Source organism: Canis aureus, chromosome 24 (assembly GCF_053574225.1).
Source record: "Canis aureus isolate CA01 chromosome 24, VMU_Caureus_v.1.0, whole genome shotgun sequence".
Lineage (NCBI taxonomy): Eukaryota > Metazoa > Chordata > Mammalia > Carnivora > Canidae > Canis > Canis aureus.
Window position 1 is genome coordinate 48,254,479 of NC_135634.1, and position 26,662 is coordinate 48,281,140.

The 26,662-nt window shown below is 50.0% G+C and overlaps 1 protein-coding gene across 3 annotated transcripts in view; it reads right to left on the reverse strand.

The window, feature by feature from the left end:
• Nucleotides 1-26,662, reverse strand: part of DRC11 (dynein regulatory complex subunit 11) — a 146,868-nt gene that overhangs the window by 12,173 nt on the left and 108,033 nt on the right. For 2 of the 3 annotated variants that reach the window (XM_077869338.1, XM_077869337.1), the window contains 3 exons: nt 24,867-25,066; nt 11,109-11,195; nt 788-965 (listed from right to left, as the gene is read on the reverse strand). In XM_077869338.1, the coding sequence (XP_077725464.1) occupies nt 788-965; nt 11,109-11,195; nt 24,867-25,066 (465 nt within the window). Of the gene's footprint in view, nt 1-787; nt 966-11,108; nt 11,196-24,099; nt 24,534-24,866; nt 25,067-26,662 lie in introns of those variants that run through there. The other variant, XM_077869339.1, reaches the window with a different exon arrangement.

Below are 26,662 nucleotides of genomic sequence, written 5' to 3' on the forward strand. Positions count from 1 at the left end.
GGGACTTAACAGTCCTCTTCACAGAAGAAACAGTGCAGGCCAGCAGGTCAACTGAGCTGTCAAGGGCATCCAGTCATCCCGTGGCAGAGCCAGGATTCAGAAGCTCAGAGCTTGCATCTCATGGCTCTTTACGGTTTCACTGCACTGCTTCCAGGGTCATTTTTTTGGTATTATTCTCACTTAAAAATATGTTTCAAAAGAAGGAGATTTTGAATTCGTTCAAGAGGAAAAAAACTGAAAAAGGAGGTCTTATCTTTAATGGTTATTTTAAGTAAGTCAACATGCTCCTAGACTAATACTTCGAGAATGAAAAGCTAAAAAAAAAAAAAAAAAAAAAAAAAAGAGAGAGAAAAGAAGAAAGAAAAAAATCAACCAGTGGAAAGAATGATGCTCTCTGAGAAAGACACCGTCACCGTGGGTTCAAGACACCTCATCCTGATCCCCCTGTCGAAAGAAAAATTAGCACCTACAAAGACTTTTGTCATCTTCTGGGCCCCCAGTAATAATCCCTGTCCAGTCTCCTTTTGTTTTGGGTAAAAAGCAGGATGTTAACAACAGAATGGACAAGCACATTTCGCCCCTACGACCTGGTGGTTTGTGTTTACGGCCCAGGCTCTGCCAATGTCCAGGAGCTCCCTCCGGTGCATGGGCTCTCCACCTCCACCACCTTTGGTGATGGCTGCTTTACCAGGGCCCCCACCCACCTCTGGTGTCACACGCCTGCAAGCCAACGCCACCCGGCCCACCCTGAGTCACCGCGCACAGGAAGGGGCTTAGGGGTACTTGCCGAATCTAGAAGCATAGTCTGGTCTGGGAACCAAAATAATTTTTTGGTAAACTTTGCAAAAAGATTGAAGCTCGGCATCGAAGGGGCGCTGGGTTGTCCCTACAATCAGAATCCTGTCGTCCGGTTTCAGGAGTCTCAGGATTTTTGGAAGCTGTTTTTTGAGGCGTTTCGGGTCCATCTGGGAGAAAGAGAGAAAGGGGGGAAAATGAGCCCATCTCCAAGGAAAAGGATTAAGGATGGAAGGACACTTACTTGTAGAATGCATGGTGGCTGGCGTTTGTTAGCGCAACCTCAAAGCTCTGGGAATCATGATTCTCAGAGTTCATCCTGGTCGGGGTGGCTTGAATTATAGGCTCTTCCTTTCCTCCACCTCTGGCATTCAGATTTGGAAAGGAGGAAGGAAGGAAGGAAGGAAGGAAGGAAGGAAGGAAGGAAGGAAGGAAGGAAGGTAAGACCTGAGTGACCTTTCTAGTACCTCGACCCTAGGAAGGTGGAAGGGAGCTGGCCGGAGCGAGGCCTCTGAACTGTTCCAGGGTGAACCCAAGACAGCCTTTGCTGCTGGCCCTGCCAGTGAGCCTCCAAAGGTCTGGATCTCACGTCTCTGAAAAGCACTTGGTTACAAAAGAGTGTGACACTTCTCTCTGTGAAGCAGTTTGGAAAGAGTTTGAACCTGTATTATTTTAGCCAAGTCTCCGCGCGCTAATGATGGAGAGGAGCAAGATGCGAGGTACCCCAGGGAGGATGACTTCCAGCCCGCGGGGGTCAGATTTGGCCACGTTGCCATGGCAATGCACCAGCTTTCAATTAGCCTGCACTGGCACAGCCTTGTGAGGGGGAGGCGTGGGGAGGAGGAGGACGCTTGGGGTGATGATGGAGAGAGCCTCCGCAGAGGAGCCCCGAGCGCAGCCTTGGCTGCTTTTGCTCTCACTTGGCTCGGGGGCTATTGAGCCAATTAGAATCTGAACGTTGAGCAGGAGGGAAAGAAGCCAGCCCGGCTTTCCTGGAGCAGAGCAGGTCCGAGCTCACCGTGAGTGCCCCGCAGAGACCAGCCCCTGCTGCCCGGCCCGGTGCCTCTGTGTGGCCCTGCACAGCCCAGCTCAGGGATAGCCCTGGAGGCAGGGAGGGCTGGTGACACCAGGGGTCAGGGGTGGGGTGGGGAGCAGGTGTTTGATGAATCCCATGCTCGGGAATAACAGTGAGTGGCAGGGTGTCGGAGCCACCGCTGGCGGGAGGGGTGACGGTGCTGTGGGCGGTTTGCAGAGCCTCTGGGACAAGGATGCCCGTGTGCTACGGAACCGTGTCCCACAGGAGGCCCCTGGTGGACCCAGCAGAGCTGGGAGTCAGGGCTGGGCCCACCAACTGCTCTGCACAGCAGAGGGGGACTTAGATGTGCCCAAGCACCCTGGAGGGCAGGGGTGCCTGGGGGAGCTGCACATGGCTCTGAAGCCCAGGGGGGACCGTTCCGCGTCATGAGGCTGTTGGCCGTGTGTGCCCGCAGCAGTGCTTGGCATCCTTCTTTCTCTTTCCTGTTGACCAGTGAGAAGGCCCAGTTCCACGTCTACATTGACAAGGTGCAGGAGGGAGGCCGGGTGGGAGAGGGCAGGAGCCCCGGGGCCCAGGGGCCGGTAGGAGGAAAGCCCAATGGGAAGTTGCAGAAATGCGGTGACCTCTGGCCCCACCGAGGCAGGAGGCTGGGGGCTTCCGCTGATGTCCAAGGACAAGGCAGGATGTTGACGCTGCATTTCCCACTTCTTATGTCCAGGCTGGTTATGCATCTTCTAGCTGGATGATCCTAGTAGCAGCAGCTGCTGAGGGCTTGCTGTGTTCCAGGTACTTCTGTCTCCACGACAGGGACCTCCCCAGGAGGGGACAGCCCTCCCCTCACTCACAGACGAGAATCTGAGGCCGAGAGAGGCCAAGTGACATCCCGAGTCCCAGAGTTAATAAGCAGGACCCCGACTCCCAGACTCTTGCTCCACTCTGCTCGGCTGGGGTCCCCTCCCTCCCGGAGGATATGTGCAGGGGGCTTTTCCCGTCCTGGGAAAGGGCCTATCCCAGTTGAGAGCTGCAAAGGAGGCTTACAATACATATTGATTATTATGATTTTGTGTTATGTCATATTTTATTATTAGATTTATATGATTGTGATATATCCATATCAGTTTTATTGAAGGGGAGTTCACATACTATACAACTCATCTATTTAGACTGTACAATCGAGTGTTTTTTCTTTTTAAAGATTTTATTTATTTATTCATGAGAGACACACAGAGAGAGGCAGAGACACAGGCAGAGGGGGAAGCAGGCTCCACGCAGGGAGCCCAACATGGAACTCGATCCCGGGACCCCAGGATCAGGCCCTGGGCCGAAGGCAGGCGCTCAACCCCTGAGTCACCCAGGAATTCCAATCAAGTGGTTTTTAATATATTCACAGAATTGTGCAAACATTGCCTCACACTCAATCTTAGAACATTTTCATCACCCCCAGACGACTGTGCCCAGTAGCAGTCCCTGAATGGTACCCCCCAAACTCCTCCTCCAGACTTAGGCAACCAGTTGTCCAGTTTCCATCTCTACGGATTTGTATATTCTGGATATTCCATAGAAATGGGATCACCCAAAATGTGGTACACGTGTGTATGTGCGTGTCTGTGGCTTCTTTCATTTCACATAGTATTTTTGGGGGTTCACCTATGTTCATACTTCACTTTTCTTGCTGAACGATGGCCATTGTCCGGATAGGTCACATTTTATGCATCCAATCATCAGCTGATGGGCAGTTGGGTCGTCTCTACTTTTTGCCTGTTCTGAATAGTGCCACCGAACATTTCTCTTGGGCACATGCAGGGGAAATGAGTTGCTCAATCACATAGTTACTTTATGTTTAACCTTTTGGAGAAAAATGTCAGACTACCTTCCAAAGTGGCTGACGTTCATGTTTCCCTACATCTTGTGAATATTTGTTATTACGTGTGTTTCTTTTCTTTTAAAAAAAGATTTATTTATTTTTTCATGAGAGACAGAGAGAGAGAGAGAGAGGCAGAGACACAGGCAGAGGGAGAAGTAGGATCCTCACAGGGAGCCCGTTGTGGGACTCAATCCTGGATCCCAGGATCACACCCTGAGCCGAAGGCAGATGCTCAACCGCTGAGCCACTCAGGCGTCCCCGTGCTTTTCTTTTCTCTTTCTTAAAAATATTTAGCTTTTGGTGTCATATCTAAGACATATTCTTTTGCCTTAAAAAAATGTAGCTACCCTAGTGGATATGAAGGGGTTTGATTTGTGTCCCTCTGATGACCGATGAGGTTCAGTATCTTTTCACGTCTTTATCGGCCATTTGTGATCTTCTTTGGAAAAATGCATATTCAGATCCTTTGTCTATTTTTTTAACTGGGTCATTTGTCTTTTTATTATTGAGTTGTAGGAGTTCTTTATATGTTCTAGATACAAGTCCCTTATCGATCTATGATTTGCAAGTATTTTCTTCCATTCTATGGGTCATCTTTCCACTGTCTTGATGATGTCCTTTACAGCAAAGAAATTTTTAGTTTTTATATGGTGCAACTTATTTTTTCTTTGTGTCATATCTAAGACATTCTTGCTTTATTTAAGGCCACAAAGATTTATGCTTCTATTTTCTTCTAAGGGTTTTAGAGTTTTAGCTCTTGTAGGTCTTTGGTGCCTTAGGGGTTGATTTTTGAATACTGTGTGACGTAGGGGCCCAAGTTTATTCTTTTGGCTATCCAATTGTCCCAGCATCATTTTTTGAAAATATTATATTGTCAAAAAGTCAATTGACGGTAAACATAAGGGTTTATTTCTGGACTTTAATTCTATTCTGTTGATCTATATGTCTCTTCTTATGCCAGCACCACACTGTCCTGATTGCTGCAGCTTTGTGGTAAGTTTTGGGATTGGGAAGCTTAAGTACCTTGATTCTGTTCTTCTTTTTCAAGATTGTTTTGGCTCTTGAAGTTTCCTTGAATTTCTGTATGAATTTTAAGATGAGCTTGTCAATTTCTGCCAGTTAAGCCAGAGGGTAGTTCGATGAGAATTACACTGAATCTGTAGGTCAGTTTGGGAATTCTTGCCATTTTAACAATATTAAGATACTTTCAAGATACTTGATGTATCTTTCCATTTTTTTAGGTCTTTTTTCAACAATGTTTCTGTATTTTTCAGAGTAGAAATCCTGTACTTCCTTTGTTAAATTTATTCCTAACTATTTTTTTCGGTGTTATTATAAATGGTTGTTTAATTTTAATTTTTGATTTTTCATTGCAACTGTATAGAAATAAATTGCCTTTTGGTTATTGATTTTGTATTTTGCAACATTGCTGAACTTATTTATTAGTTCTAATGCTTTTTTAGTAGATTCCTTAGGATTTTCTGTATCTAAGATCATACCATCTGCAAATACAAATAGTTTTACTTCTTTTTTGCCAACATGGATACCTTTTATTTCATTTTTCCCCCTAATTATACCTCCAGTATAATGCTGGAGAGAAGAGGTGATGTTAAGGGAGAAGCATACTTTATCAATAAGTATGATGTTAGCAGTGGACTTTTTTGTATTTGTCCTTTATCAGGTGGAGGAAGTTCCCTTCTCTTCCTATGTTTTTGAGTCTTTTATTATGAGAGGGTGTTGGATTTTGTCAATGCTTTTTCTGCATGTATTGAGATGATTTGGTTTTTGTCTTTTCTTCCAATGATATAGTAGTATATCACATTAATTGATTTTTGGATGTTAAACCCGGGGTAAATCCACTTGGTCATGGTGTATAATCCTTTTTCTATATTGTTGGATTCGGTTTAGAGAAGACTTATTATAATGTAATTCACAGCAGAGGGAGAGATGGAATTTTTACAGCAAAATAAATCCCGGAGGCTGGGCCCGAGGCCAGACCACCAGGCATCTTCCTATCATTTCCGCCTGCACCCACAGGAATGTGGAGCCTGCTCCAGCTCCACCAGGAGGAAGCAATGGCCCTGCATGATTCCACCCAGGAGAACAGAGGAGCTTAAAAGAGGGGAAAGCACAGGAGAGGGATGATAGAATGAGAGTTCTTGGAATCCTAGAAACAGATAGCTCTGACAATGAGGATGAAGACCTGCTCATGAAAGGGCTGCTCCTTAATCCCCACCCTAAGTCTTTTTAGAAACCTGCCATCTCTCAGATGCAGACACTGGGCTGTCCTGGGACAGGGAGGGGCATTTGCTGGCACTTTATTTTTTATTTTTATTTTATTTAAAAATTATTAATTTATTTGTGAGAGACAGAGAGAGAGAGAGAGAGAGAGAGAAAGAGAGAGAGAGGGAGGTAGAGCCAGAGGAAGAAGCAAGCTTCTTGTGGAGAAAGGAGCCCACTGTGGGACTCGATCCCACGACCTTGGGATCAGGACCTGAGCCAAAGGCAGAGGCTTGACCGTCTGGGCCACCCAGGGGCCTGGGACTTTTCTTTAATACTGAACTTAACCTGGGGGTCAGCCTATGTGCAAACTCCCTCCCCTCCTCATCAAAGAAAAGAAAAGCCCAAGAAAAGAAAAGCCCTCCATAATAACAGGTAGATGATATGGCAAATGTTAAAATGCATAGATTTTGATACAGATATATTTTATCGCAGTCTTGGCTTTGCTCTTAACAGCTGTGTGACTTTGAATAGATTGCTCAATTTCTCTGAACCTGAGTCCCTACATCTGAGAAATGGGGATAATCACGGAGCCTAACTTACAGGGACGCTGTGAGGACTGCACGGCATAATGTGCATAATGTGCTTACTAATGAGCTTAGTAAGGGATAATTGGTGTTTTAGTCTGAAATACAAGTGCTGGTGGGAAACGATGTCAGTTTTGCCCTATTGAGGACACAGGTTTTTAAAAGGAAGAGACAGAAAAACTGGGGGCTTTGCAATTGAGAGGAAACTAGCAATTTGCCAACAGAGCTCAAAATGACTGTGTATAAAGCTCCCATGAGTTTCCATTGTATTAGATGATAGTTCTTCATCTGCTTAGCTCTGAGAAGATGCCTTCTAGGTGCCATGCCCCTTGAAGGAAGCCCTCTGCTGAGATCCTAGGAGAAGAGACCTCATAGGAATGTCTATACCTGTGCCAGGAAATAATCCACCGCACTTAGGTGAGGCTTGGAGAGTTTGGTGATATTTGGGGCTCTTTTTACCAGAGTGAATCCAAAGCCCTCTGATGAAGAGTGGTTATTTCAAATAAAACCAACCTTTTGAAAATGCAGGAGCAGCAGCAGTTTGGGTAGCGGGTAGTGAGGGAGAGGAGTCTGGGCAGGCTTTGCAGCAGGGTGCGGGAGGTTCCCACGGATGCTTGCATCTGAGCCTCTGGGAGAGCATTGGGCTGGGGATGGAGTGAGGCAGTCGTTGGTTTGGGTGTGATTTTTCTTGACATGAGATGGTGCCCAACGAGGGCAAGGAGATAGAAATGGGCCATGGGCCTGGGATGGAAACACAGAAGACACAGAATGAGACACCGAAGAAGACACGGAAGGAGGAGACTCAGAGAAAAGTGTTGGTGGGGGTACGAGGCGGCCAGGGCTACAGAAGCTAAGGGAAGAGGGTTTTACAGAATGGTGGAATGTATCCATCTTGAACACAGCATAAAGGAAGAGCAAGGGAACCAAAATGTTTGTTGGAAAAACGGATGTCAAAGAAAAACTTCTTGAGGGCAGTCTCCATGGCGTTGGAGGGCAGCAAACAGACGGTGGCGGGTTGCGGAGTGAGTGAGGGTGGTGAGAATAGACCGGTCTTTTTAGACGTTTGCTGGAGAACAAGGCAGGTGGTGGGTGACTGGGATGTGCAGGGTGCGCGTGGGAGCTGCCCAAAGGCTGGTGGAAGGAGGACTGATCCCAGGGCCACTCTGCCTGGTGAGAGACAAGCTTGCGCGGTCCGAGCCCATCCCCGCAGCCGAGTTGCCATGGTGACGGCGGCGTGGCCTGCTGGTTCAGAGGCAGATGGTGTTGCTACCTGCATGTCCCGAAGTGGCAGGGACACCTGGACTTAATTAGCCTGTTTGGATAACAAATGTTGATCCTGGGCCGCAGCCAGGGTGCCATCCTTGCTGCTGGTGAGGTGGAGTCCCAGGAGGAGGGGATGAAGAGAAGGCAGGTCCGTTCCATCAGCGCTCCCCTGCACTCGGGCGCCCCCGGCTCCAGCTCAGAGCCCCCCCCTCCCCCCGTTATGCACGAGACCCTGGCGCCCATCCGGCACGCCAGCCACAGTCACTTGGCCACCTCCACGGCCACCGCCCCTGCGGCTGGTCCCGCCAGGCCCCGCACAACAGTGTTATTGCGGGCAGTTTCCAATTAGCACTTAGCATCCACGCGGCCACTTCCAGCTGCCGTTCTGAGGTGGCCCCGCAAAACCCCGCTGCACCAGCACCAACAAAGCAAGAGCTTCCCGCGTGGGGGCCCCCCGCGATGTCGGGAAGGCTCCTGCTGGATGGAGGAACGAAGGGTAATGGTGCAGAAAATGCAGCCGCCGCCTGTCTGGTCTCATTCTTTGCTGTCTGCGCGTCGTCCCCAAACAGCTGACTGGCTGTTGGAGCCGCAGACGGTGGGGAGGGTGGCCCTGCTCCCAGGAGGACGAGAAGGGGAGGGGCCCGGGCCTGGATGGGGCCCGCGGGGGGCTTGGCGGTTCCCCAGAGTCTAGAGGTGAAGGGTTTCTCGGGGTGTTGAGGACGACCGGAGGGGAAGTGGGCAGCGGTGCAGGAATTCTGGAGCAGGGCGCCCGGGCTTTGCGATCGGAGGCCCCACGGGCAGTTCGCAGGACGTGGTTTGGAGCGGCCGGGAGCTGATGAGGTGCGGTGGCTGGAAGCCCGCGGGAGGGTGGACTGGCAATGCCTCCGCACGGGGGGGCTGGGCCTCTGCATTCAGACAAACCTGTTTCTGGGTCCCCGCACTTTCCCCGGCCTGCTGAGGCTCTCTTGCCGCCTTTGTGCTCTTGTGCAAAATGGGGGAAGAACTGGCTCCTTCCACCAGTTGCTGGGAGCTTCCCCGACATAGGAGTCGTGCCCCTGGGAACCTCTTCTTCTGTTCCCAGCCATCCTGGGTGTGGGGCCTGGGGTCCCTGCCCCCGGGAGCTCAGCTCCCCAAGATCCGTAGACATCACAGCCAGTCTGGACTTCTCTCTTGCTTTGCTGCTCAGGACGGGGTGATCCTCGTACATTTTACCACCTTGGGAGCCTTAACCTAAAGGATGAGGCATCGAGGGGGGAGTAAGTCACTGTGAGGGAGGCGTTTGTTTCAGGGGGAGATTCCGAGACCCCTCACATGCGGGGTGCTGCTTGTGTTGTAGCTCTGGGTGGTGGACATGGTAGCAGGTATGGACTTTCTTCTCTGTGCCTCAGTGCCTTTGGGGTCGTGGAGCCTTTGGGACAGAGGCTGGAGCACGGGAGGGGGAAGGCTGTTGGCTTTCCCTGGGGTGGCCAGTGCTCAAGGCAGCTCTGGCCCTGGCAGCTGAGGGACCTGGTAGGGGCATAAGTCAGAGGCTGAGAGTGGGGAGGGAGGGCAGAGCTGGGTCCGCCCTGGCCCCAGATTCCCAGGAAGGCAGGCCCAGGACATGGGGGGCGAGTGGGGACCACGTTCCCATGTACAGCTGGGGGATGTGCACAGCGATCCCCCCTCACCTCGGCACTCTCCTCCTACGGCCCTGTTTGTGCCTGGGATGGCTCGGGCCACCCAGCCGGCCCTGGGGACGTTAGGGGACCCGAGGACCCCTCTGCTTGTTGTCCCTCAGGACTTCTGGGACTCAGCTGAGGGTGTGATTCCTGCGCGTTAGCACAGTTAGGTCCCCCCGCAGACGACGGGCTCTTCGAATGCAGAGCTGGACAGGAGAGAGATCCGATTCGTCCACTGCAAAGTCTCTGCCACCAAAGGCCTTAATTTCTTGCTGGAGGAACATGCATCCGGGGCCCTGCAGGAACCGGAGCGTGGGCTGAGGCTCTTGGAATCAGCAGTAGTGGGGGGGTTCAGGCGGTGTGGGAGGTGGCTGCTGAGCCCGTGTGTCATTCAGGCCATCGGCCCTTCCCCCGGGACTCCTCTGGCTTCTCTTACACACCAGCTTTCCCATTCGCCTTGTTCCGCACGGATTCAGGTGTGCAGAGGACTGCTGAGAGCAAAGCCACAGCCCGCGGGGTGGGGGCGCGGGGTCACGGCCGAGAGCGCTAGGGCGCCCCGTAAACTGGAGGCTGCACTCTCTGGAGCCCTGTAACGACGTAGCCAAGGAAGTGGCTGCTCAGAGAGCTTAGGATACTTGCTCACAGACACACAGGATGAATGAACGAGCCCCAAGTCCCGGCTCCTAGCTCCCCAGGCTGATGCCCAGTGCGGGCGTGCGGAGCCCTTGCCCGTTATCTGATGACGTTGGGTGAGTGACACCTGGCACGACACTCGCCCTGCACGTCTCTGGAGGTCTCTGAGCCGGCTCATTGATAGGAACCCCTGCCTTCTGTGTTCACGGATGTGCGGCAGCGTGGCCAGCAGAGGGAGCGAACTCCCAGATTCCCGGATTTAATAATGAATGAGCCCTCTTAAGAGTTTCTGAAATGACAGGGCAATCAAGGCTCATTTGGGGGAAGAAAAGACGGAGCTTTCATTCTTTATCCAAATCATCTCTACCTGCTAAAAATGATGTATAATACATAAGCATCGAAAGTGATTAAAATCCTTATGAATTTAATCAGAAATTCACAGTTAACCACTATTTGCTTTGGTGCAAATTGATGTGGAATAACAATCATGTGTATCCGCAATTTTTTTTTTAACTTGTGGGAAATTTGCTGGTGATTTGTGGGGGGGGATGTTTGGGGGGAGGAGGGTTCTTCTAAAGGAGAGAAACGGAGGAAGGAAGGAAGGAAGGAGTTGAGAGTGGGCTCCCTGGGGGCCCCAAACGCAGGCACTTAGCAGTTCTGTCAAAGGTCTTTGTTCATAAATTTCAGGCCTTTGCTATTTATTATTATGAACAATAGGAAATCCTAATAATAACTCCTATGTGTGCCATTTGCTTCAACCAAGCCAAATTCTCTGAATTGTTTCTTACCTCTGAGTCACATGCATGGTCCAAAGCTTCTCTTCCCCCCACCGCTTCTTCCATACTTTCCTTCATTTTTTCCCCTAAATTATTCCTCGTAAAATCAGACCACTGACGGGTTTCAAATACAGACGTGTACACAGCACGAGACGGCTGCCCCTTCACTCCCTTCCTCCCTTCAAGAGGACGTTCTTGGAAAGTGGAGACAGTCCCTGGTAAGAGTCCCCACGGGGGAAAGAAAAGGTCGAGTGAAGAAAGATCTAGAAGCCTCACCGTCCTTTCTGCACTGGGGACTTTCTTGTAGAAGGTTTTCTCTGTGTCTCCGATCCAGACCACGGAGGGCTGGAGCTCGCGGGCCACCTGCCGGGAAGAGAGCCTTGGCTGTGAATGCATGTGTATGTGTCTCCGGTCCCCAACCAACAGCAGGGTGTGGTGGCCCCCCGCCCCCGACGCGGCTCCCCGGGGTGGCCGGGGGCTGGGGGGGCTCCGCTGCACCAGCAGGGCCGGGGCGCCACCTGCCTCCCCTCCCACCTCCCACGCGGGACACACGCCAGGGCCGCACATTCTGCTCTAGGACCCGGAGCCTCGAGTCAGGGTGGCTTGAAATAAACCGATGGTTCTCCGCTGCAAACACACGGGCACTGGGGCCTCGAGTTTTAATTACAGTCTACTTGCTGCTCCCAGGTTCATTCAGACTCGCTCATCAGGAGGGAGGCTGTGTCAGCTCAAGGGCCCCCGCGATGCCATTTGTTCACCTCCGTGGGGCTGTGCTTTGTGGCGGAGGTTTTGCCTGGGAGGTGGCTCTGAGCCTCCCCCCGCAGCAGCAGGCAGGGCTTCGCGACGGCGCTGGGACTTACCGTGGGCCCGTGAATAATTGCCACGCGCCGAACAATCTCTTCAAAGTGCCCGCAGGATAGCAAAGTTCGGGTATTTTTGCAACAATTTGTGCTTTGTGCAAAATTGTGATGGATCAAAGCCGTCTCCGGTCACAGCAAATATAGTGTTATGTACTCCTATTTTTATCTTTCTTAAAACATCATTAAGGCAGCAGGTGTGAGTCGTAACCAAGATAGGTGTTTAATAAATGGTGGAAAAATCGCCGGGGGCACTGTGGCCATGGCTGTTTCCCCAGCATCACGTACCAGGGGGAGCAGATTGCACACGCTTAAAGACAGGCGTGCATGGAACTCAATCCGGGTGCCTGGCTGTGTGCCTTCCCCGTCTCACACTCACCAGCATGTCCAGGAAGGAAGCAGGACGAGCCGACCACTGTTTGGTAGGCCTTTAGTTTTCATTTTTTAAAAAAGATTTTTAAAAAATTTTTATTTATTTGAGAGAGACGAAGCATGAGCAGGGGGGAGAGGGAGAGGGAGAAGGAGAGGGAGAGGGAGAGGGAGAGGAGAGGGAGAGGGAGAGGGAGAGGGAGGCTCCCCCCCTGAGCCAGGAGCCTGAGGTGGGACTTGATCCCAGGACCCCAGGATCGTGACCTGAGCCCACGGCAGATGCTTCACCGACTGAGCCCCTCAGGTGCCACAGGCCTCTAGTTTTTAGACACAGAGCCATAGAGTTTAAGAATCTAGAATCGCAAATTGTGATCTCAATTCCCAGGCGGCGTGGCCGGGTGTGAGTTGGGGAGCCGCCATGTGCCTGGCCAGGGCCTCATGGGTCGCACAAGGCCGACAGGGACGTGGCCCATTCTCCCCTTGCTGATGACTCAGTCACGCTACGGCCCCGGCAGCAGGTGCCACTCTGCTCAACCGGGACCACGGACGGCAAAACTTGGCAGAGGGACGCGAAGCGAGCTGTCCACCCGCACGCAGCTGGGGAGGGGCAGGAGCGGGAGGCGCCGTGGGGCTGCAGCTGCAGAGTCTGCGGGAAGCTCGGCCGACACCCGCAGGTGCCCCCTGTCCTGGAGCCACACCCTTGGGCGCCCCCCGGGGCAGCTGTCCCTTCTCTGGGCCCCGGGCTGTGGGCCCCTGACTCCGCTGCCTGGCAGGCCTGCTGCGTGGGGCCGGAGAGCGGGCTCCCGCGGCCACTGTTGAGCTCCTGGAAGCCCAAAGCGTCCCTACTTCCAGCCCCCGAGGAGAATAAGAAAACGAGATGCGGGCTTCTGAGTTCTTAGGAAAGAGACACTTGATCATGACAAAGGCACAGTCTTACTCTCCCCGCTCCCTCTTAAAACAGATCGCAGCTTCAGGGCAGGAGGGCGCCGCAGGACGGTCCTTACAGAGACCAGCGTCGTCTGCAGTCCTGGGCCAGTCGTGCTGCGGCGGGAGCAGCGGGTCTTGGTGTCCGCCCCCCCCCCCCCCCCCCCCCCCCCCCCCCCCCCCCCCCCCGGTCTGTGTCTTGTGTCCGCGCCGCTTGGCTCAATGGAAACGCGCAGGGGAGCATCGGGAGCCTCCCTGCGCCTCGCCTCCTTCGGCCTCTCAGCAACGTGAGCCTCGGTGACTGGCGTCCCCACAGCTCGGGGTGACTTAGCGTCCTTCTTACTTCCAGCACCTGATTTAGGATCATGCTGGTCATCGGCGTTGCATGGGCTGTGCGGGCGGACAGCTGTCCGTGAACTTGGCGGTGCCCCCCCGCCCCGAGGCCCCAGGCCAGTTCCGCATTTCCTGTGCTTGTCACCCGCACCTGTGCCCGCATGGCTCTGACGGGACCGGGCACCTGCGCTGGGGCCACACAGGGCTGTGTGGAGGACCCTGGTGGCGACGTGGTTTGGAAGGGCTCCGTTCTTACCAAAGGAAGCAGCAGAGGTTTCCCCAGTAAGTTCTTGGGCAAGAACAATCCAGGGAATAATCATTTGCCTCCATCTCCCACCGCCGCGCCTCTGCCCTTCCTCACCGCGTGCTGCACATGGTGCCAAGCGTGTCCCAGCGTGTCCCCCTTAACACAGGAGGTCGCTGAGGCAGACAACAGGGTAACACACCCACCAGCGTGAGACAAAGGTTGGACCCCAGGGTGGGACCTGTCTGCACGACACCCCTGGGCCTGGAAGGGCCTGTCGCCGTGGTAGACACGATGCCCATTCCCACCAGAATGTAGGATGAGAGCGGTCCTCGTGACTCTTCCTTCACTAGCGCTTCTAGAGGAGCTCTGATGTGCCCGGTGCTGTGCGTGGTGCTGGGGTCCCTGCCCTCAAGGACCTGCCCGTGGGAAGGGAGGGCGGCCCGAGGCAAATGGGATGTCAGCAAGGCCCACTCATGACAGAAAGAGGGACAAGTGGGTCAGGCAGGTGACCAAGAATGGAGATTGCAGATAAAGGTCCAAGCAGACTGAGCTTCTAGTGGCTTCTAGGAAATCACAGAGCCTGAAGAGGGGAACGCACTGGCCATGCTGGAGACCCGAGCCAGGGAGCAGGGCTAAGTGTGCCCTCGTGGGGCTGCCTGAGGTCACAAAGGCATCATAAAGGCCGTGGCCATCCTATGGAGTTTGCTTCTATCCTGGAGGCTATGGAGAGTCTGAGGGACTTGAATCAAGAACTTTGATCCCAGTTGTGTCATAGAGAAATCCCACCGGTGGGTGTGTGAAGCATGAGGTGCTGGGCAGCTGTTCCCGGGGAACTGGGAAATTGGTTGGTGGGCACGTGGGAACGGAAGGCAGGAGCTCACAGTGGAGGAGGTGGGTGGCTGGGCCCGGCGAGGGCTATGGAGTGGGCCCAGGGGGTGAGGACGCTGATGGAGCCGGAGGGCTCAGGGTAGAGGGGGGCCGCCCCAGAGCCCAGGGAGGTCCGAGGTGCAGGAGGGGAATGGGGAACGCAGCTAGTGCTGGCCCGAGGGGCTGGCAGTCTGGAGGTCACTGGGGGCCTTGGCAGGGCGTGGAGGGGACAGAAGCCAGGTGACGGCGGCTGAGGCGTGCACGGCAGGGACCCTACAGGGAGCGTTCTCACAAAAGGATGGGGAGCACGGAGATGGGAGGTGGCGTGGGATGGGAGGGGAGTCGGGAGAGGATGACCTCCGAGGGAGCGAGAGGGAGGATGGCCGCCGGCGCAGGCTGCACGTCTGTGAGACAAGGGAGGTTGGCAGATACAAAGGGCGGACAGACCAAGCTTTGAGAACATGGAAATTCGTGGAAATTCCGTCCTTTCTTATTGCTGTGCAAAAGCAGTATTCATCAGCAAAATTTTCAGAATGCCTATTGAGGCACACAGACTCTTTGCCTCCTCTGTTCAAGTGAATTGTCAGACGTTTCCTGTCTTTACAGACCGTCTTCGACGTGCATTATTTCCCAAAATCAGATTGTTTCCCAACACTGCTTTACGTTCTGGTTCACCCAACATGAAATTTAGTTCTCCAACATCATTTTAACACAAAGTCCCATAATATATTGATCGAAACTCCTGTTCTTGAACCTTTGGAAGGTTTCTGCCTTCTTACAAAATTAACCAGGGCTTCAAAGAGTTTGGGGGTGCAGGAAGGGTCATTCCCTTAGAATGAGGCCACATCCACAGCTGCTGGGTCTCAGGGCTTGTGTTTTTCACGTTTTCCCCCTTCATCGTCAACCTGCCCTCCTGGAGATTCTCTGCTTACAGTGTCTCCAGCCGTAGATAGGTGTACCTGTTTTTCTACACTTAACGAGTATTAACAATAAAAATAAAACAATAAAAAACTCTTTGCCAATTTGTTAATGAAAAATGGTATCCTTTGCTCTTTTAATTTTCATTTAGCAATGAAAAGCCTTCATTTAAACTATCCACAGATAGTTTGAGGTCATGGGCAATTAGATGTAATTAATTCATAATTGAACTTTCCGGAAGTTACACAGGACAGTTTATTTCAGCTGCCAGTAGAGGGCTCTTCAGTCCTATCAAATATAACCACAGGTTTTCAGTTTCATGTCAATTCTGGGAGGAAGATGAATTTCCACCAACATGTGCTTTTTCATATTCTGGGGAGCTCTATCAAACAATTAAAGACTTCTCCTTTCATGAGAGTTTTATGGCTTTGATTTTTTTTTGGCTTTAATTTTTTTTTTAATCTCTAAAGAAATGCTGTCAAACATTCACCATCAGGATTAGATTCTCTTGGGTTACAATATGATAGCCCCACAATGAAAATTGTTTGTGTGTGGCATGCTTGAATTACTAATATGATTTACCCAAGTGACTCCTGGAAGCTTTGGAAGTTCTCTCTGAAAATGTCCTATTTTGCTTGCCTTAGAGAACTTGACAAAAAAAACCAGCTATTTTTTTTCCCAATGGTTGAGTCTCAGTTTATCAAACTGAAAAGGGCCATTCACTCCACTCATCCACTCAACCATCCATCCCTCCATCCACCCACCCACACAGCCATCTGCCCATTCATCCACCCACCTACCCACCTACCATCTATCCATCCATCTATCCATCCACCCACCATCCATCTATGCACCCACCATCCATCTAACCAGCCACCTACCCCCACCCTTCCTTCTTTTCTTCTATCTATCCTCCCATCCATCCATCTACCCACCCATCCTTCCTTTCTTTCATTCATCCATCCACCCATCTATCCACCCACCCACTGATCCTTCCTTTCATCCATCCATCCATCCATCTATCCATCCACCTACCATCCATCTATGCATCCACCATCCATCTATCCATCCACCTACCATCCATCTATGCATCCACCATCCATCTATCCATCCACTTACACACCCACCCTTCCATCTTTCCTTCTGTCTATCTTCCTATCTATTCATCCATCCATCCACCATCCACCCATCCCTCTACCCACTCATCTTTCCATCTATTTATCCTTCCTTCCTTCCTTTCATCCATCCATCCATCCATCCATCCATCCATCCATCTGTCCACCCACCCACAAATCCTTCCTTTCTTTCATCCATCCATCCATCCATCCATCCATCCATCCATCCATCCAATCACTTGCTGTGGTGTGATCAAGCTGTGATGTATCAAGCTCAGTGGTGGGAGACAGGAGTGTCTGGGGATTGAGAGATATGGTCCCTATCTGCATAGAGTATGAAGTTTCTGTGTCTGAATAGGAATTGCTGGGGACAGGGAGGCAGCCACCAGTGAGCTGCTGCCATGTTGGGGAGGAGTTGGAGAGGTGTGCATTACTAGGGGAGGAGGGAGGCTCATGTTCCCAGACTAGAGTCACTTGGATTGTCTAAACACTTAACATCTAAAGGCATTTTGTTCTGTATTTCCACTATTTAAAAATAATTAAAATTTCAGTTTCCTTGCATTTCTTTTGAGATTGCAGAAATTACTTCAAGTCCTCACTGGATGTTAGCTGGGATAAACCATAAATGATACTCAAAAGAAGGACAGAGGTGTACTCAAGAATCAGAAGCCTGGCTGGGCTGACCCTGTATGGAAAAGAGGGTAAACTGAGGTAGAGGAGAGGACCAGGAAGGAGCAAAGATACAGGTCCAGTGGATAGCCTGTGGCAGGTGCTGTGGGGAGAATCAAGTGAGTGTTAGCCACAGGAACACATTGATGCTATTACTAATCATCAGGCTGTATTCAAGAGGAAGCTGTCTGAATGCTGGTAGGCCTTAGGCTTACAAACCACCTGGACTTCCCTTTGGGACCCCTTCTCCTCCCCAGCTCACTCCAGCCATACTAGGGCTAATGGTTTCACACCAAACTGCACTGACTGAGCCAACTTTGGGCAGCACGGGGTTAAAGCCTATGTGCATGGCCGTCCTCAACTTCCCATGGCACATTCTAGCCACATTCGAGACCTTCCCTGATTTTGGTGTTTCCAAATTGGTTAACAATTCTTTAATACCTGTGGATTGACCCTGGTCCTAGCCCATCCCCATTAGCCTTCCCTGGAACAAGAGCAGATGGACACCATATTTATGGTGATTTACAGCCCACAGAACGCCTGCACATCCCTTACTGACAGATGACGCTTGAGGCATCCACGGTCTGGGGCCCTCCCTCCCTGTGGAGTCCACTGTACTCTCTGTAGCTTCAGCTCACCTTTGCTGTGAACCTAAAACTGCTCTAAAATATAATGTCCATGCTAGGGAAAAAAAGGTTTTAGTGTCCATGTGCACTGCCTTCCTCAACCTGAAATTTCCTCATAATGCAGTGAAAGGTGACCTGGCCCTGTGACAGCAGACTCACTCAGGACTTAGCATCATTGGCCCCTCTCTTTTATTTTCATACCTGGTGCTGCATCAGAGCTCATAAATTCTGTTCTCCCTTCCTCTCACTCCCCCTCTCCTTCCTTCCTTTCTTTCATGGGAGCAGATCTGTGTTTTGCGGTCAGGTGTGATAGGTGTTTGCTTTATCCTTATTGAATTCTACTTTGTGAAGACGACTCCCATAGTTATCACATTTATTACATATGTGTGTTTTTTTTAAAAAAAATCATCCACACACAGCAAAATACCTTTGCTTGGGTTGTTAACCAGGAGTATAAGCTTCCATGAGCTATAGAAACATAATTGGCTGGGCTCTCCATCACCTGACTCCCGGACATCTGGGCAAGAACACTTGGCATGCGGCCATAGGCTGTTGGCTGTGAACCCAACCAGGAGCCCCTGGTGGGTGATGCCAAGGCTCGAACAACATCACGGCTTCCTTTTTGTCCAGATATGCAAGCCAGTATGGGCCTTGCGGCTTAGACCTGACGCCGGGTCTGAGGGGCGGCCTCCCTCTAAGTCTGGCCCACACTGGAAGAGAGGGAGGACTCAAGGACCACAGGGAGGAGAAGACATCTCTCCCAAGATCCAGAGCATGAGACAAGGCGTTCTCTGCCTGGATTGCCTTCCTGGCTCTGCTGGCCTCCCTTCTGCCTTCCCCTTCTCATGGGAAGGACAGAGGGTCAGGAGAAGGGGATGTTGGATGAGGGGGGAGTTGGAAGTCGTCAAAACCTGCCAGGGTGCCAACAGTATGCGGTAGCTTCTAGTTCTTCACCTTCTCATGTTGAAGTGTCCCCATCAGACACTTTGACCCAGGAATGCCATTGCCCTTGGGTTACCATGAGGGTCACAACAGCCACAGCCTGGGAAGGATGGAAGCTTCCCTCCCCTGGAGGCCAGTCGTGAGCCATGGGACAGCTCAGTGGGGTCAGAAGTGGACTTAAATTCAGATGCCAGCCTGAATTTGAATTTTGGGTCATAGCAAGTACTGTCAGCCTCACTTTTCTTGTCTGCAAAATGGAGACTTAAATTCCAGCCTCATCAGAGACTGGTGCAGTTAAAAAGGAAAGTGTGTGTAAAACCCCTTAGCATGTGCCAGACTTCAGGCCAGATGAAAGCCCTTCCTGCTTTTCCATCCTGATGTAATGTCATGAAGACCCGAGGAGGCTGGTGCCTCACCTTCTTGATTTCTTCTCCTCCTCCTCCTCCTCCTCCTCCTCCTCCTCCTTCTTCTTTTTAAAAATTTATTTATTTATTTTAGATTTATTTTAGAGAGGGAGCAAGAGTGCAGGGAGTGGGGCAGAGGGAGAGAGAGAGAGAGAACCTTAAGTAGACTCCACACTGATCATGGAGCCCAATGCGGAGCTCTATCCCACATCCCTGAGATCACGATCTGAGTTGAAACGAAGAGTTGGATGCTTAACCGACTGGACCACCCTGGTGCTCCTCCTTGATAACTTCTTTTGTCCACAAAATATGTATTAAATAGTAATCGTTTATCACATTTCTTGTTAGATATATTTCTAACATTTCCCTGCTAAGTAGGTGTGTATTCTTTTCCACATGTAGCTTTAGTCTGGGAGGGCGTTTTAGCCAATAGTGGTTTACTTGTACAGTAAACGCATTTCTTCAAGAAACTCCTTATTTAAGCTGTTAATCTATTAGAATTATTGTGTGTGAAACAAAGGAACCCACAAGAAATAATGATAAAAATGGATTGGAATTTGAGCCCATGAAAATAAATCGGAGGTGCATTTCTACATTTTCATGCATGTAGAGTTTGCTGGGTGAAGCCCTAAGTGCCACCAGCCAGAAGTGTGCAGTCATGATCGGTTTCCTAAGAATCACATTCTTGACTTCCCAGAGATTAATTCACGGATAAGAATTCTTTATAAGGAGACATGATGAGTAACAGGCCCTTCTGTTGTATTTCACTTCTCCGGCAAATGCTGAAGATCCATAGTCTGCCGCACACAAGCCACAGCCTATTCTCTGGCTCACATAACACAGGAATACACTATGGCTTCTTGCCCTTGATTTTTCAGCACAGGCATAATTTCCTGCTTTTCTTTGGTTAATTAAAAGCAAATATCTCTTTGCAATGCAGATAGCTGCTCTGTCAGTCATGCTAGGACACAGTGGCCTCACTGCACATGATTTTTAATTGAATGACTCCCACTCCTGAGACCTTTGTGTCTTTCATTAATCAGTTATATACATGGTAAAGGTGAGGCTTAATGAGGTATGTGTCAGGCATTCTGACATGGGGTGGCCTGGGTGGATAAACACACTGTTCCACATTTTCATAATTTCACAATTGGCATTTTGCGGCCTGCATGTCAGTATGCAATGATTCTAATAAATGCAAAGATAGCTTACTTGATATCAAGATGACCTCTCAGCAGCAGAAAAAAATTACTCCTTGAGAAGTTATTTTTGAGAAGAGAGAACCTCAGGATCATATCACTGGCTCTGTTTTAGAGTCGAGCCAGGAGCAAGTGAGCCATTTGGTAGGAGGGAGAAGAGGCTTACTTCAGCTCTACTTCAGCTAAAGGCAGAACAATGCAGTTATTACGCTTGGTGGCTCTGGACCCAGATGGTGTGGGCTCACACTGAAGCACTGCTAGCCAGGAAAATTACTTAAATGCTTTACGCCTCAGTTTCCTCATCAGTAAAGCAAGGGTAATGATAGTGCTTACTTCATAAGGTTGTTGTGAGGGTTGAATGAGCTAATACATAGAGAGGAGCTAGAACAGGCTCTGGTATATACGGATGCTTATGAAATGCCAATATTCTAATATTTATGTGCTTCTGTCTGTTATTTGACAATGTCAACAATCAGATGTTTAAGAATGAATGAATTTAGGGTTTTTTTCTCCCCAGGGTTGGGGCAAGAGGATAGGTTTCTTTTACTTTTCCTCTGAAGCACTTAGTGCTTAGAGCTCAGTGGGTAAGCATATGAGGCCACAAGCCAGGCTGCTGGGCTTTAAATTCCAACTTGTGTTCACATCTTTGGCTAGTCTCAGAAACATGCTTGCGTGCTAGAAGATTTTGAGAAGCTCAGTGGAGAGCAACAGTTGGGAAATTAAAAGCACACATCTGAGCCTTTGCCAAGTTAAAGGTGCTTGTTAAACGCTCCAGTCTTCCCACTTAAGGCTCATTAAAATAAAAATGATGTGTTAGGACTAAAAGATTCACTTTAGACTGAGGGCAAAATAAAAATAGACTTACAATAACAAAATGGAAAACAAAACCTTTGCAAGCTCAAGCTCATCAGCCAGTAATTTAGCTGCTTGTCAGGACAAAGCCCAGCATGCTTGGAGTACCAACAACATATCATCCACGATGTCTAATATACAGATAACAATTATTAATGATATGAAGAAACAGGAAAATGTGACACGGTTAAGGAAAAAAGTCAATAGAAACAAACTCCAAGATGACCCAATATTGGAATTTGCAGACAAGAACTATAAAGCACCTCTTAAGTTCAAGAACTTAAAGGAAAAGATAGTCATGTTGAATGAACAGATGGAGTATTGCAATAGAGAAATAAAAATCTATAAAAATAAGCAAAGTTAAATCCCATAACTGAAAAACAAAATGTTAGAATAAAAAAAGGAGCCACAAGATAGGCTTAAGAGCAGATGGGCAACATTAGAAGAAAAGGTAAGTAAACTTGAGGACAGACTAATAATAATTATCCAATGTGGAAGCTAGAGAGAATAAGACGTGAGTGACTCGTGGAACAGTATCAAGCAGTCAGATATACACGTGATTAGAGCATCCAAAGGAGAGAGAATGGGGCAGAAAAGATATTTGAGGATACAGTGGCCAAAATTTCTGAAATTGGGTATAAAACATATATTTATGGATTTAAAGATCACAGTGAGCCACAAGCAGTTTAAGTACAGAGGAAAAACAAGAGCATCCAGCACATCACAGTAAAACTGAGGGAGACCAAAATAAAGAGAAATACTTATAAGCATTCAGGGAATAATAACACATGACACACAGGAGATCAACGGTTTGAATTTCTGATAACTTTTTATCAGAAATAGGAGGTAAGAAGATGATGGAGTTACATCTTTAAAGCTTGGAAAGAAAACTATAACCCAGAATTTTATATCTAGCAAAACATGCCTTCAGAAATGGAGGTGTTATAAAGGCATTGAAAAATCAATCAATCAATCAATCAATCAATCAATCCAGTGAAAGCTAAAAACTACTTGTTGCCACCAGACCTGCACTGAGAAAAATGCTAAGTAAGTCCTTCAGCTAAAAGGGAAATGACACCAGGTGGGAACTTGGATTGGTAGAAAGGAATGGAGAGCATTGAAAAGAGTAAATACAAATGCTAAATCCACCCCCCCTTAATTTCTTTAAGAGACAAATGACTATTTGCATTTGTAATAGTCTTAAAAATAATGCAAAAATAATAGCACTCTATCATGGTGTTTATAACATTACTACATGTAAAATGTATGATAAAAACCTAAAGGTCACAGGATAACAAATGGATTATATTGTTCTCACATTTTTGTGTAAAACAGTACAATATGAACTTGGTGCACACTGTGCTAAGTTAAAAATGACTATTGTAATTTGTAGAGCAATTGCTACAAAATAAGAAAGAGGCTTTGCTAAAAAGACAATAAACGAATCCAAATTAAGTAATAAAAAGTATAGCATTACCCCAAAAGAAACAGGAAAGAACAAGCAGAAGAATAAAAGGAGAGATGGGGCAGTGGAGAACAAAATAGCAAATGGTGGACTCAACACGACCATATGAAGAACTGCATTTAGTGTAAATGGGCAAAGCCTCCAAATAAATGATGTATCTGGTCAGGGTGAATAAGAAAGCAAGACTCACCTATGTGCTGTCCACAGAAAACGCACCATAACCAGAAAGACACTGAAAATAAAAGAGTTATCAAGAAAGTTGATGTAGCTCTAATAGTATGAGGCCAGTAGCCTTCAGGACAAGGAGTATTGCCAGAGACAAAAAAGGGACATTTCATGATGATAAAATAACCAAACAGGAGGTCACCCCCATCCTAAATGTGGACACAGCTCCTAACGTCTGTGAACACAAACCAACAGAATGAAAGGAAGAAATACATGATCACGGTGGGAGCTTTCAACACCCTATGGCAGTAGGTGATAGGACAAATAAACAACAACAACAAAAAATTAGAAAATGAACAAGCAAGTCATAGAACAAGAGACAATATTTGCAATACGTGTGTCTGGCAAAGAACTCACATCCAGAGTATACAAAGAACTTTTGCAAATCACAAGACAAACCACACAGTGAAAAGTAGGTGAATGACCTGATAGATACTTCAAAAAAGAAGTTACATGAGGACCAACAACCCCGTGAAAATGGTGGCTACACGGTTGCGTACATTTTTCAAAGCTTGCACTTGAGATGTACACTTAAGATCTCTGCATTTCCCCATATATAATTTTTACCTTAATAAAAATGGTGCAGGAGGGCAAAGAAGAGCTGCACCTAGGTTTGAACCCCAGCTCAGCCACATGGCCTTGGGCAAGTTACTGGACCTCTTGGAGGCCCAGGGTCTTTATCTGTAAATGGGATGAGGATGGACTCTTCATGGGGCTGCAATGTAACAACACAAAGAGGCGACACGGCTGGTCCATACGAGGCGAGACACTCTCCTAAACAGCTTAGTGGTCTTTAACTCCCGACCCGCCTTCCTCCCCTCCCACCTCCCAGCTCTTCAAAATTCTCTCTCCATGGATTCCTGCAGGACAAGCAGGTGGGGAAAGGGGAGGGGGGCCATGTCAGGACTCGCCGCAGTGGTGGGGATCATGTGGCCAGGAGAACAAAATCCCATCGCCATCACGTCCTCACTGTGGCTGTCAGCATGACGTGGGGAAGGAAGCAGTCCTATGGGCAGCAGGCAAGCGCCCACGTTTATCCGTGCCTCCGGGCCCCCGAGCTGATGCGCAGCTGACACCTCGCCCCAGGTACGGGGCAGTCCTTGCTAGGTGGGCATCTTTGTGCAGTCAAAGCTGGCTTATCTGGCGTTCTAGCAACTACAATGGAATAGAACAGCATAAGGACAACCAACTCAAAGAAATAACAATGAAGTCCTGTGAGGTTTTAATATTAAAGATGAGTGTTCTGTATCCAAGTGCTTGACAACTTGCTAATCCTTATGTGTATATATGCATATTGTGTCCCGATGTGTCTGTCACCTACCTATTTAACACTTACCCATTACCATCATCACCCACATCTAAATAATATCAGAGAATCATTGCTTTTAGAGCTGACAGTATCATTGCTTCATTTTGGTGGTACGAGAGAGGCGCAGGGAGGGGAAGAGCTCGCCTAAGATCACGGGGCTGGGTTGTGCATGGATCTTTTAGGGTATCCTATCCTCCAGCCCCGAAATCATGGAGCATTTACCTCCCCCTGTGGTCAGTTTAGCTTCCTGCAGGCTCCCCCGTCTCACCTGTGTGGGGAGCGGATGTGCCCAATGGACCATACCCTGGCAGCTCACACCATGCGTGTAAGATCACCCCAAAATGCAAGTGGCTGGCGTCATTATGGAAGGAAGGAGGGAGCTGGAGAGAGAAATCGTGGCTTATGATTTCAGTGACAGGTAGGGGCATTTCAGGAAGGATTCCTGTGGCGGGAGGAGGCTGATCTGGACGGCGGAGCAGGGATGGTTAACACAAAGGAAGAAGCTGTTTCTCCCTGTGGGATGCTCGGCCAGACGAGGATGAAGTGACTCACAGCAGGATGCGATGGGGGAGTTCAGGAGAGATGGGTGCGTCAGCCTAAGGCAACCATCTGCCAGGGTCCCTGCTCCTTGGCTTAAGGACATTAACGGCGGGATTTGAACATGTGATTTGAACCAGGGAGGAGGACTGGAAACCAAGAAATGCAACAAGTACCTTGACGACCACATGCAGCATCATCTGCAGGCCGTTCTTGCCAGGGTACTTCCCAGCGATGTTCGCTGCCGACAGGTTGAAGAGGTTGGCGCCCGTTTCCGTGCAGAGGGCGTGGACCAGCATTTTCTTCCCTACCCCGGATGGCCCTGCCAGCAGCAGGGACTTCACCAGAGGAGCTTTCTCGTGCACCGTTGCAGAACCTACAAAATGCAGAGGCACAGGCTCTACAATCCCGCAGAGAAGCCAAGGGGCGCTGAGACCGGGATCCCTCACGGCTGTCCCTGCAGGGTGTGACCCCAGTTTCTGCAACAGTGATGAACGTGTCCAAAGCATTTCTACCCGGAGGCACACCTCACCGTCTTAGTTGGCCCGTGACACCTTTGATTTGTAGGTCAGGGCTCCAGGTGGGACCACAGGATCTCTTTGCTTATTCTGTACGTGGCTTTCCTGCTGCCCCTCACCCTAGAATTTCCTCCAACTCATAATTCTAAAGAACATTCCAGCCATAGCTTACCTCTGGCATTTTTTTGGGGGGGGGGGCCGCAGATTTCTCTGCTTGTCAGCAGTGGTGTGACATTCTCTGAAAGCTTAGGGAAAGGAATGTGGACATGCAGCCGGTCGGGGCGCGGGGCTGAGAATGTTCGTTATGATTCGCAGGAGGGGAAGGAGAGAACCCAGAGCTGGGTGCAGTTCGGCCCCGGGTCCCAGCCCGGCAGTGGGGACAGAGTCCACCTGACTCGGGGCTGCGGGGTGCCTCGAGTCACCACGCAGACACTCAGAGGCCGTCGCACTGTCCACGTCCTCCAGGGCTCGGGCTTGAGTGTCTTCTGTCATCCTGAACACAAGCAGAACGCGGGGCGGCACTAAGCAATTCTAAAATGAGATCCTGGGAAGTGCTGTGGTCACAACGTCTACTATCATGGGACTCGGCTTCGGTCAGCCACTGGGCATCTCTGACCGGCGGCAAATATACTCCTATTACTATTATTATTGTGCCTTTTTCTCCCCCTGGGGTAACTGAAAACGTATAGGGAATTTAGCAAAGGAGTGGAAACAATTTTTATGGTTCCCTAACATAAACTTGAGAACCGGTTTCGAGCGAGTTCTGTTGAAAATGCAATGGCATAGGCACGCTCTACTCGGGGCTGGCGAGGGCTACGATACCATCACACGGTGATGGAGATTCTCTGTCTCATGATGGGAGACAGACACCGTCCGTCGGGAGGCCGTGCAGCCCCTGGTCCCGGGGCCGGAGGGGGTTCCAGCGGGGAGGGGTCCAGACTTGCTGTGCAGGGCTTATGGCCGGGCCGGGAGCTGAACCCGAGCAGACGTGACCAGAAGGGAGGCTAAGAGTGCTGAGATCCAGCGAGCCACGGAAGGTTCAGAGAGGAACCTAACTCCAGGTCAGGTTGGCGGGGGCGGCGGGGTGCAGGGGGCTCAGGCCTGGCTTCCGGGCGAGGGTGGCACCTGAGCTGGCCTCTGAGGGGACAGCAGGGCAACGTGCAGAGACGAGGGCTGGGAAGTCAGGCAGGCAGTGGGGAGTGGCGGACAGTTGTTACCAGCGATGCAGCTGAGGCTGGGGAGGGACACTGATGCCGCCCGTAGGGGTCCCTGGGGGGCGGCTGGGGGTGCAGATCTGCCAAGAGTGCTGGCTGAAAGCAGGGAGCACGGAGAGGACCATGCGAGGACGGAATCCGGGGAGGGGCAGCAGGAGGGAAGCAGCAGGACGTGGTGGGGGGGATCCATTCACTCCCGGGAAGACGAGGTCACCGGGGTCACTCAGAGAGGGGGAGGCG